Source organism: Anarhichas minor, unplaced genomic scaffold, assembly GCF_050575085.1.
Source record: "Anarhichas minor isolate MPS153535 unplaced genomic scaffold, ASM5057508v1 ptg000125l, whole genome shotgun sequence".
Classification (NCBI taxonomy): Eukaryota; Metazoa; Chordata; class Actinopteri; order Perciformes; family Anarhichadidae; genus Anarhichas; species Anarhichas minor.
Window position 1 is genome coordinate 12,300 of NW_027466571.1, and position 12,000 is coordinate 24,299.

At 39.9% G+C, this 12,000-nt stretch overlaps 1 protein-coding gene and 1 long non-coding RNA gene across 3 annotated transcripts in view; one reads left to right on the top strand and one right to left on the bottom strand.

Annotated features, from left to right (window-relative positions):
• On the top strand, positions 1-4,876 carry LOC142941007 (uncharacterized). The gene is made up of 3 exons (XR_012951094.1): positions 1-127; positions 4,024-4,149; positions 4,361-4,876. It is a non-coding gene; the product is annotated as an uncharacterized LOC142941007 (long non-coding RNA).
• rpgrip1l (RPGRIP1 like) overlaps positions 595-12,000 on the bottom strand; it is a 27,729-nt gene continuing 16,323 nt past the window's right edge. Inside the window, exons 17-25 of one of the 2 annotated variants that reach the window (XM_076083241.1) lie at positions 10,252-10,466; positions 10,081-10,176; positions 7,955-8,008; positions 7,204-7,345; positions 6,707-6,804; positions 5,622-5,808; positions 4,036-4,120; positions 1,563-1,699; positions 595-1,312 (exon numbers count right to left, since the gene is read on the bottom strand). In XM_076083241.1, the coding sequence (XP_075939356.1) occupies positions 1,152-1,312; positions 1,563-1,699; positions 4,036-4,120; positions 5,622-5,808; positions 6,707-6,804; positions 7,204-7,345; positions 7,955-8,008; positions 10,081-10,176; positions 10,252-10,466 (1,175 nt within the window). In that variant the 3' untranslated portion in view covers positions 595-1,151. Of the gene's footprint in view, positions 1,700-4,035; positions 4,121-5,621; positions 5,809-6,706; positions 6,805-7,203; positions 7,346-7,954; positions 8,009-10,080; positions 10,177-10,251; positions 10,467-12,000 lie in introns of both variants that reach the window. The other variant, XM_076083240.1, reaches the window with a different exon arrangement.

Genomic DNA, 12,000 nt, shown 5'->3' on the forward strand with positions numbered 1-12,000 from the left:
CGTCCTCACGCTGAACATCTCTGTGGACGAACCGGGACACTGCAGCAGAGATGGGGACGCAGACCAGAACCACACCAGACCAAACCAGAACCAGAACCAGAACCAGACCAGAACCAGACCACACAGGGTTCAGATACTAGCGATAATGTTTCATGTCTTCATGCTAAGCTATGATGACTTTTTCCTTTTTTCTAGTTATGCTAAATTAAGCTAGCAGTTCCTCTTGTTTACAGTCTTTACGCTATGCTAAGCTAGCTGTTTAACCTTGTTTCTAGTCTTTGTGCTAAGCTAGCTATTTCTCATGTTTTCAGCCTTTAAGCTAAGCTAGATATTCCTCCTTGTTCCCAGGCTTTATGCAACATAAGATAGTAGTTCCCTGTTGTTTCCAGACGTCATGCTAAGCTAGCTGTTCCCCTTTGTTTCCAGACTTCATGCTAAGCTAAGCTAGCGCTTCCCTCTCGTTTCCAGACTTCATGCTAACCTAAGCTAGCTGTTCCCCATTGTTCCCAGGCTTTATGCTAAGCTAATCAGCAGCTGCTTGTAGCTTCACCTTAAGCATACAGAGAGAGTGAATCAATCATCATGTTCATGAAGTTAAACGTGTGTAGAAACCCTCTTTATTAGAGCACAATAGCAAACATCAGGGATAAACCTGAGCTACAGTAAACGTGATCCCTTCTGTGTTAAGAATACACGTTAAATAACTGCAGTGTACAAACTTTAAACCATTTTCACATTTAACAATAGATCATTTTACGTGAGATAAATAGACGTCCACGCGGTGGCTGCTAAGCTGAACCGTTTCACCGGAGCTTCTTAATTTTAAGAGTTAATTTGTTGATTTAAAGGTTTAAAAATGTCTCTACGTTTACAGTAAAAACCCGGCTGAATCTGGTTTAAAAGACTGTTTCAATGTGTAAATATAGACACTGAACTGAATATAATATAGGTCCACGCTGCTCTATGAGCGATTCATCCCCTGGGGGACATGAATGATGGTACAGAATGTCATGATAATCCATCCCATAGTTGTTGAGATATTTTATTTGTTCTCAGAGTTTCCTGAGGCTTAAAACATGTCTGTAGATATCTTCTCCATAACAAATCTGAAGGAAATAGACTTCAGTGTCAGTAGTGTCGGTGTTGTTGCCTCATGCTGATGGAAGCAGAGAGCAGACCAGGGTTCGCTCGTGGTCCTGCTCCAGATCCAGGTCCTGGTCCTGGTCCTCCATGATGGCCTGCAGAGCCTCCACTCCCTCCACAGTCACAGTCAGACTGCCGACCACCTGGCTGCTGTCCTCCACGTCCAACACTGCAGGACACATGGCTTCATTTGAGAGCTATCTGTATGTGTGTCTGTCTGTGTGTGTCTCTGTATGTGTCTCTGTGTGTGTGTGTGTCTCTGTATGTGTGTGTGTGTCTCTGTATGTGTGTGTGTGTCTCTATATATGTGCATGTGTGTCTCTGTATGTGTGTCTCTATATATGTGCATGTGTGTCTCTGTGTGTGTGTCTGTGTGTCTGTCTGTGTGTGTGTGTGTCTCTGTGTGTGTGTGTGCAGACCCTCCAGGCTGGTCTCAGTCAGGTCTTGTTGTCTCTCCAGGATCTCAGGGATCCTGATGAAGGCCACCCCGACGTCCTCACACTCCCTCTCCTGCTCCTCTTCCTCTGGAGGCTCGCTCACCACCGTGAACCGGATTCTGTCCCACAACATCATCAACAACATCAACATCATCATCAACAACAACAACAACAAAAACATCACCATCAACATCATCAACAACATCATCATCGTCAACAACAACAACAACAAAAACATCATCAACATCACCATCAACATCAACAACAAAAACATCAACAACATCATCATCGTCAACAACATCATCATCAACAACAAAAACATCATCAACATCAACATCAACAACAACATCATCATCAACAACATCAACATCAACAACAAAAACATCATCAACATCACCAACATCATCATCATAAACAACATCATCAACAACAAAAACATCATCAACATCATCAACAACAACATCATCATCGTCAACAACATCATCAACATCATCAACAACAAAAACATCATCATCAACATCACCAACATCATCATCATAAACAACATCATCATCAACAACAAAAACATCAACATCAACATCATCAACAACATCATCATCAACAACATCATCATCAACAACATCATCAACATCAACAACAAAAACATCATCATCAACATCACCAACATCATCATCATAAACAACAACATCATCAACAAAAACATCATCAACATCAACAACATCATCAACACCATCATCATAAACAACATCATCATCAACATCAACATCATCAACATCAACAAAAAAAACAACATCATCATCACCAACATCATCAATATCAACATCATCATCATCAATAACAACATCATCAACAACAACAAAAACATCATCATCAACATCATATACAACATCAACATCACCAACAAAAACATCAACATCATCAACATCATCATCAACAACATCATCAACATCATCAACAACAAAAACATCATCATCAACATCACCAACATCATCATCATAAACAACATCATCATCAACAACAAAAACATCAACATCAACATCATCAACAACATCATCATCATCAACAACATCATCATCAACAACATCATCAACATCAACAACAAAAACATCATCATCAACATCACCAACATCATCATCATAAACAACAACATCATCAACAAAAACATCATCAACATCAACATCATCAACAACATCATCATCAACAACATCATCATCAACAACATCATCAACATCAACAACAAAAACATCATCATCAACATCACCAACATCATCATCATAAACAACAACATCATCAACAAAAACATCATCAACATCAACAACATCATCAACACCATCATCATAAACAACATCATCATCAACATCAACATCATCAACATCAACAAAAAAAACAACAACATCATCATCACCAACATCATCAATATCAACATCATCATCATCAATAACAACATCATCAACAACAACAAAAACATCATCATCAACATCACCAACATCATCATCATAAACAACATCATCATCAACAACAAAAACATCAACATCAACATCATCAACAACATCATCACCAACATCATCATCATAAACAACATCATCAACATCAACAACAAAAACATCAACATCAACATCATCAACAACATCATCATCAACAACATCATCATCAACAACATCATCAACATCAACAACAAAAACATCATCATCAACATCACCAACATCATCATCATAAACAACAACATCATCAACAAAAACATCATCAACATCAACAACATCATCAACACCATCATCATAAACAACATCATCATCAACATCAACATCATCAACATCAACAAAAAAAACAACATCATCATCACCAACATCATCAATATCAACATCATCATCATCAATAACAACATCATCAACAACAACAAAAACATCATCATCAACATCATATACAACATCAACATCACCAACAAAAACATCAACATCACCAACATCATCATCAACATCACCAACATCACCAACATCATCATCAACATCACCAACATCAACATCATATACAACATCAACATCACCAACAAAAACATCAACATCATCAACATCACCAACATCATCAACAACAACATCAACATCACCAACATCATCATCAACATCACCAACATCATCATAATCAGCACATGTATGGATTATTAATACTGTCAGTATGATTCATGTTATAATCCTCATTTTAAGGCTGCAAACTCATTTTATTGTCCTCATCAGAGAATCTTCTCTCCAGTCTTCATGCTAAGCTACGCTAGCTATTCCCCCCACCACTGGATTCTGTATGAATGATTAAAACTGTGAGTATGATTAATGTTCTAACCTTCATGTAAACTCACGTTATCATCCTCAGAGACTTTCTCTTTGATTCTTATTGTCTATAAATTCAGCTTCTCAGAGTTTCATGTTTCTCATCTCACTTCCTGTCTAAACAGAACAAAGCCCACCTCTCCATCTGAGGGTTTCGTCCCTGCAGGACTCGTCTCAGCAGCCGCCTCCTCGCCCCGTTGTTCTCCGGGTCCACAGGAACGACTGTAGTACAACAGAGACAGAGGTCATAGGTCAGAGGAAACACTTGGGTCGGGATTTAACTCCTCCCACAAAATCTACATTAAATAATATTCAAAGTGGTTTGTTATTAACCGACCTGAAATCAATGCCGTTATTCAGTGAGTGTGATTATGTGTGTGCTAGTGTCTCAGTAATGATCTGGGGTGTTTTCATTAATGCTAACTTATGCTTCCTTGCACCCTCTCTCCTCACTCTATCTAGGACACGAGGAGCCAGGAGGCTTCTTAGAGGAGCCGAGAGCGAGGAAACACAGGAGTGTCCTTTGTTAAAGTCTTTGTAACACTCGAGTTGTAATAATCTCAAACCATGAGAGGATATGTTGTATTTCTTTAAGATCAAACTTCCTGTCCTCATGAAACTGATCGAATCACATTTATTAATGACATTCAGCTGATATCACTATGTTTTTATACTGAATGTAAATACTAGGGGTGGGTGGGATCAATACAGCATAGTATCACGATATTAGATGAAGTACATTATAACGTTATCATGATATGTTCACATGTCATCTGTAAAATGTAGTTTTGGTGATAAACTTGAATGAATCCAGTAGTTTGAAGGAGATGTTTTCACATGAATATAAAACAGATATTAGAGATGAATTATGAGTTGTTGAACTTCCTAACACGAGCTCTAAACACATTGTTATACTTTATTAATAATAATAATGAAGAGATTTATGTATCAATAAATATACAATCTTTTATTTCTTAATCATTTGAATTGTGTGTTATTATGCAAATTACCGCTACAGATGTGACTTTAACATAAAAGGTAAATTAGTTGATGATGATAATAAATATTTTAGTTAATTGGCTTTAGGTCTAATAGAAATGAACTGAAGTGAGATGAACCGAGTGAAAACTTTATCTTAAAAGATGAAACAAATCATTTGCAGTTGAAAATAGGTAGGACTTAAGTTTCACCATAATATCGTATCGTGACATAAGTATCGCCATAATAACGTATCGTGACATAAGTATCGTGATAATAACGTATCGTGACATAAGTATCGTGATAATAACGTATCGTGACATAAGTATCGTGATAATATCGTATCGTGACTTAAGTATCACCATAATATCGTATCGTGACTTAAGTATCACCATAATATCGTATCGTGACATAAGTATCGTGATAATAACGTATCGTGGCATAAGTATCGTGATAATAACGTATCGTGACTTAAGTATCACCATAATATCGTATCATGATAATATCATATCGTGACTTAAGTATCACCAGAATAATGTATCGTGACTTAAGTATCGTGAAAATAATGTATTGTTGCTTCAAATGTTATAATCCTGTAAACATTCTCTTGCATTCACCACCAATATTTGCTGTATTACTGACAGTAGTACTACTAAGTTATTGAACATTGTTGAATGACTTCTGATGTCTGGAAAGACTGGAATCAACTAGCTTAGCTTAGCATAATATTAGTGCAGCCGCTGACCTTTGCTGTAGTTGTAGTTGATGGTCTTGCCCTGGGGGGGTTTGGGCAGAGACAGGGGGGTTTCCTCCGTGGGTAGATCCAGCAGAGAGTACTCCACAAACAGACGCACCACGCTAACGTCCCGGGACACCCGAGACTCCGGCCTCAAGCTCAGAGACACAACCTCCACCCGGAGCCTCTGCGAGGGCTGTGGAGGAGGTTAGTTTGGATAATAAGTCTCATGATAATAGTTTACACTCACAGTAGTATAGAATGTATCTCTTCTGTTACTGTGTCCGTGTTGGGACGGTTCACATCTGTTTGACCTGCACAGGCTCTTAATACTAAAGTAATAATTCATATTTCTAAATATAAGTATGCAATAACATAACCGGCTTCTTTTGAAGTCGGTTATGTTAGATTCACATCATCAGCCTTTCTTTAGGTCAGCTGAGAGCAGACTTTATTTAATATATTACTCATCATTTAAGGTGTATTTATAAAAACTACAGAATGACTTTAAGGAAACGGTTTAATAGTAATAAATCCCTCTGCTGTGAAACATCAGACTGACGTGGATTTACAGAATGTTCAGATTGTCGTGTTTCACTTTGATTTCTTTGTTTGTCAGCAGGAACACAAGAAACTACCGGCCTGATGAAGTGTGTTGCATGAACCAAAGAGGAGCAGATCGTCCGACTGTGAGAACTTTTATTATATATTATCTCTTCAGCTTCTGTTCCACTGTTCACCTCATATGAACAACAACTCTCTGAGCCCATCATTAGAGCTGCAAACATTACTGGATTCATGGATTTTAGGTCTGTGTCCACATGGAGCTCAGGAAAGAGAAGCCGTGTGCAGCTGCTTCTTCTCTAGACGACCACATACCAACTCTGATGCTCCTCATGTTAACGTTACAGTAAACCTAATCTTTTATCTCTTTCTCTAACGATATAAATTGATGGATAATGTGAATAACTGCTGTTTACCAACAGCAGACCGACTTCAGCTCAATGGTGTTCACTCAGAAACAAAATCGAAGTGAAGCTAAACAAAAGCTGCTCGTTACAGGCACAACGCTCCTCTCAGAGGCGTTCACTGACCTTCCTCCCCGCCGGCCGTCCGTGAACTATGCAGTCATCGCTGTCGGACGGAGAGGAGTCGCTCTGACCTCCTCCGGCTGCCGAGGCCTCGTCCACCTCTGGATCCAGCAGGGAGGTGAACACACACATGGTTAGAGCAGAAGAAGAAGACAACACTCTGAATCGTGCGTTTGACACGAGGATGCTCTCACAGGGATGTCGTTAATATTTATGAAGGCTGCTCTAAAGATTATTGACACACTCAGTGTTTATGTCTCTGCTCAGCAAACACAAACATCTGCACCTCTGAGTGAGTTTGGGGAGAATCTGGTTTCCACAGTGTGAATCCAAATAACACCAAAGTACTACAGAGGGTTTGTATAGCAAGCAGAGAACCTCCACACAACAACATTCAGTGTTTATCAGTGTTATTCCAGCTTTATTAACCCCCAGCAGCCACAGATCTTCATCACAGTCTTCATCATGTCACTTGACCCCTTAATTCAACACTTCCTCACCTTCCACGATGTCCTCAGAGATCTCAGAGTCGTCAGAATGAGACTGAGAGTCGGCCGGGACCAGCTGGCCTTCAGAGAAGTGAGACTCTTCTTCTTCTGCATCCTCTTCCTCTGCAGCGCTGTGAGGAGGAGCTGACGAAGGCTGCACACACAGAACACACTGGTTTATTACACATCAGTTATTCTCCTGCAGAGAGGAGGAAGAGTCTGAATCACACTAGACGTTCATACATCTACTCCAGAATGTTCCTGATGAACTTCTTAAAGGGACAGTGTGTCACATTTAGGGGGTTTATTGGCAGCAATGGAATATAATATTCATAACTATGTTTTAATCAGTGTATTAACACCTGAAACTAATAATCGTTATGTTTTATTTAGCTTAGAAAAAGACATTATATATATATCTTAGGGAGTGGGTCGTGTTTCATGGAGTCGGCCATCTTGACCTGCCATGTTTCTACGGCAGCCCAGAGCAGACAAACACTAGCAAACACTGGCTCTAGAGAGACTTTCAGGTTTTTACATAATCTAAAAGGAAGTGATGGGTTCCACACTCGGTATTACACTCTACCTACATTTATACACTTTCACTGCAGGCAGGACTTTCACCTGCAGTGGAGCATTATTACAGTGTGCTATTAGTACCTTTACTGCAGTAAATGACCGGAATACTTCCCCCACCACAGCGGGCTGTTGTGTCATACTGTATATGATTCATTCTGGTGATATTTATACAGAGACTCTGTACCTTTATAACAGGAGGTAAAGTCTTTCTCCTGTCTGCAGACACATCGTCCTCCACCTGAACAGAGGAAACAGCTGAGATCGGCTTTATAACACATGACCACTTGTACCGATCTTTGTTAGCTTTTACTATCAGTTAAACAAGTTAAAGTCTCTATAACGGAGAGTAGAGCTTTCATATAGAGTCGATGTAGAATAGAATGAAACCAGAGTGTCGTCTCTTGTTCCTTAGAGGCAAAACACAGGTTTAGTAAGGTGGTGAGAGACGCAAAGCGTCTGTACTCTGAGAAACTGCAGCACCAGCTCTCAGCAAGTGACTCTGCTTCTGTCTGGAGAGTCTCAGACAGATCACCAGCTACAAGCCTAAAGCCCCCCTCCATGAACGACCTCCGCCTGGCAGACGAGCTGAACGAGTTCTACTGTCGATTTGATAGACAATGGGACAGTCCTGACCCCACCCCCCACAGCTCCATCAACCAGCCCCAGACCACCAGCCCCCCCTCCCCTGCTGAGCTGGGGGAGGGGGGGCTGGTGGTGATGTGTACCACATCAGCTCCATCACTAAGAAGGCTCAGCAGAGGATGTACTTCCTGAGGCAGCTTAAGAAGTTCAACCTGCCAAAGACAATGATGGTGCACTTCTACACAGCCATCATTGAGTCCATCCTCTGCTCCTCTATCACAGTCTGGTACGCTGCAGCCACTGCCAAGGACAAGGGCAGACTGCAGCGCATCATTCACTCTGCTGAGAGGGTGATTGGCTGCAATCTGCCGTCCCTCCAGGACTTGTTCACTTCAAGGACCCTGAAGCGAGCAAGAAGGATTGTAGCCGACCCCTCTCACCCTGGACATGAACTGTTCGAGCCCCTTCCATCTGGCAGGAGGCTGCGGTCCATCAGAACCAAGACCTCACGCCACACGAACAGTTGGTGTGTGTGTTGTTAATGTCTTCTCTGAACAATAATAAAGACTTGTGTGTGTGTTAATGTCTTCTATGAACAATAATAAAGACTTGTGTGTGTGTTAATGTCTTCTATGAACAATAATAAAGACTTGTGTGTGTGTTAATGTCTTCTATGAACAATAATAAAGACTTGTGTGTGTGTGTGTTGTTAATGTCTTCTATGAACAATAATAAAGACTTGTGTGTGTGTGTTGTTAATGTCTTCTATGAACAATAATAAAGACTTGTGTGTGTGTGTTGTTAATGTCTTCTATGAACAATAATAAAGACTTGTGTGTGTGTGTTGTTAATGTCTTCTATGAACAATAATAAAGACTTGTGTGTGTGTGTGTTGTTAATGTCTTCTATGAACAATAATAAAGACTTGTGTGTGTGTTGTTAATGTCTTCTCTGAACAATAATAAAGACTTGTGTGTGTGTGTTGTTAATGTCTTCTATGAACAATAATAAAGACTTGTGTGTGTGTGTTGTTAATGTCTTCTATGAACAATAATAAAGACTTGTGTGTGTGTTAATGTCTTCTATGAACAATAATAAAGACTTGTGTGTGTGTTAATGTCTTCTATGAACAATAATAAAGACTTGTGTGTGTGTTAATGTCTTCTATGAACAATAATAAAGACTTGTGTGTGTGTGTTGTTAATGTCTTCTATGAACAATAATAAAGACTTGTGTGTGTGTGTTGTTAATGTCTTCTATGAACAATAATAAAGACTTGTGTGTGTGTGTTGTTAATGTCTTCTATGAACAATAATAAAGACTTGTGTGTGTGTGTGTTGTTAATGTCTTCTATGAACAATAATAAAGACTTGTGTGTGTGTGTTGTTAATGTCTTCTATGAACAATAATAAAGACTTGTGTGTGTGTGTTGTTAATGTCTTCTATGAACAATAATAAAGACTTGTGTGTGTGTGTGTTGTTAATGTCTTCTATGAACAATAATAAAGACGTGTGTGTGTGTTGTTAATGTCTTCTCTGAACAATAATAAAGACGTGTGTGTGTGTTGTTAATGTCTTCTCTGAACAATAATAAAGACTTGTGTGTGTGTTGTTAATGTCTGCTATGAACAATAATAAAGACTTGTGTGTGTGTTGTTAATGTCTGCTATGAACAATAATAAAGACTTGTGTGTGTGTGTGTTGTCTCTTCATCAGTAGAATCCTCACCTGGTCCTCTGGAGCTGACGGATCGATGAATGTCACCTTTTTAACAGCCGGTCCGTCCTTCACTCGCGTCCTCGGTCTGAGTTTCGGCCACTCGGCCTGATGGGAAAAAAAACACATTCAGCAGCTAAACACACCCAACGTTCCCTCAGATGGTTCAGAGAGTCTGCTGACCTGTGAGCCGGAGGGTGAGACAGGGGGGTGTGTGTCTTCCTCCTGCAGCGTGTCCTCCTCCTCTTCCTCCTCTTCGTGCCGCTCTGTGGTCATCCTCTCCGTCTCCTCGGTGGCCGTGATGGAGGATGATGGAGTAAAGTAGGTGGAGCTCCACTTCAGTGTCACTTCAATGAGGCCGGAGGAGAGTCCGGAGGGATCGGTGAGCTCGAAGAGTCCTGAGGGAACAAAGATATAGAAAACAAATACTAATACAAATACTAATACGTCCATGAATCAGAATCACAATCAGCTTTATTGGCGCATACATGCAACTCTTTATTAGCATAACTTCCTCATGCAGGTTACTGCCACGGTACAGACTACAGGTTCCATGCTTCACCTGCATTCCCCTGGGTCCTAAGTCCCTCCATGTACAGCTTCTTATCACCCTCTATGTACCAACGTACATTTATAACAAATACCACACATATTACGGTAATCAGCGTTGCATATGTGTCTGACCACAATACCAAAAAAAGCTAAAAAGAAATGATTCATTTAAATTATGTTTTTAGAGTTTTAAAGTGTTTTGTTTGTAATATGTATAATAAGCATCATTTAGTATCACTACTGATAATTTAACAAACATAAAAACATGACGTAGATAGGTTTGCAGTTTTCAAGAAGTATATTTAAATATCATCTCTTACACACATGAAGATAAAGTTGTGAACACCGGCTGAATATCTATGATCAGAATCATTATAACTGTGTTATAACTGCTGCTGTGTAAAGGGAATACTGCTGCTAACAAGAACCTGATGTGTTTAAAGGGTTTACACCAAATGTTATTGACCTTTAGTTCAAAAGGTCAATAACATTTGGTTTGTAAACACTTTAAACATATCAGGTTCTTGTTAGCAGCAGTATTCCCTTTACACAGCAGCAGTTATAATATTTCTTGTATATTATATATATTTTATGAAATCAACACAACAGAAGAGCAATGTGTGTTGAAATAATATTCTATGATTAATTTAAGCCTCTATAATTGAATGGAAACTCGTCCCCAGATTGTTCTGCTTAGTACGTGTTGAAGTCCAGATATGAGGAAACTAAACACGTCTAGCTGGTTCATAACAGTCTGGAGGAGCTCCGTGGATCTCATGGAGCTGTGTTCACTGTGTCTAGTGAGACACACCTCTCTGTTCACTACAGCTGTATCAACACTAAACTAACTGATTTAACGGCAATAAACCGACAGAAAGGGGATTCTGAAATAACTACGTAATGATGCAGATTTTTAAAAAGTCTGAATTCATGTTTAGTTAGTTCTCTCCTCAAGATGACAAGAAAATAACTTCTGGATCGATTGGTGCTATGCTAAGCTAACATTGTAGCAGCTCCATCAGCACTCAACATAACGTCACAAAGGCGTAAATACGGCGTCTTCATAGTTTGTACCGTTTGGTCCGGTCTCCACTAACAGGAGGTATCGTGGAGCTCTGGTGAACACAGACGGATACAGAGTTTACTTCCTGATTCAACGTCAGGACGTCAGTGATGACAGGAGGAGCATCTCAACGCTGATAGGCTATCGCGCCGCAGCGCCCGCCCCAAATGCTCTCATTGGTTGAGACGTGTGATGACGCCCATCCCAAGCCAGTCCTGATCAACATCCCGCCCCCCCTGTGACCCATGCTCTGTGTCTGTGTTCAGAGCCAAAGAGCAACGGACTTTCAGAATAATAATAATTTTTTTTTAAACTGC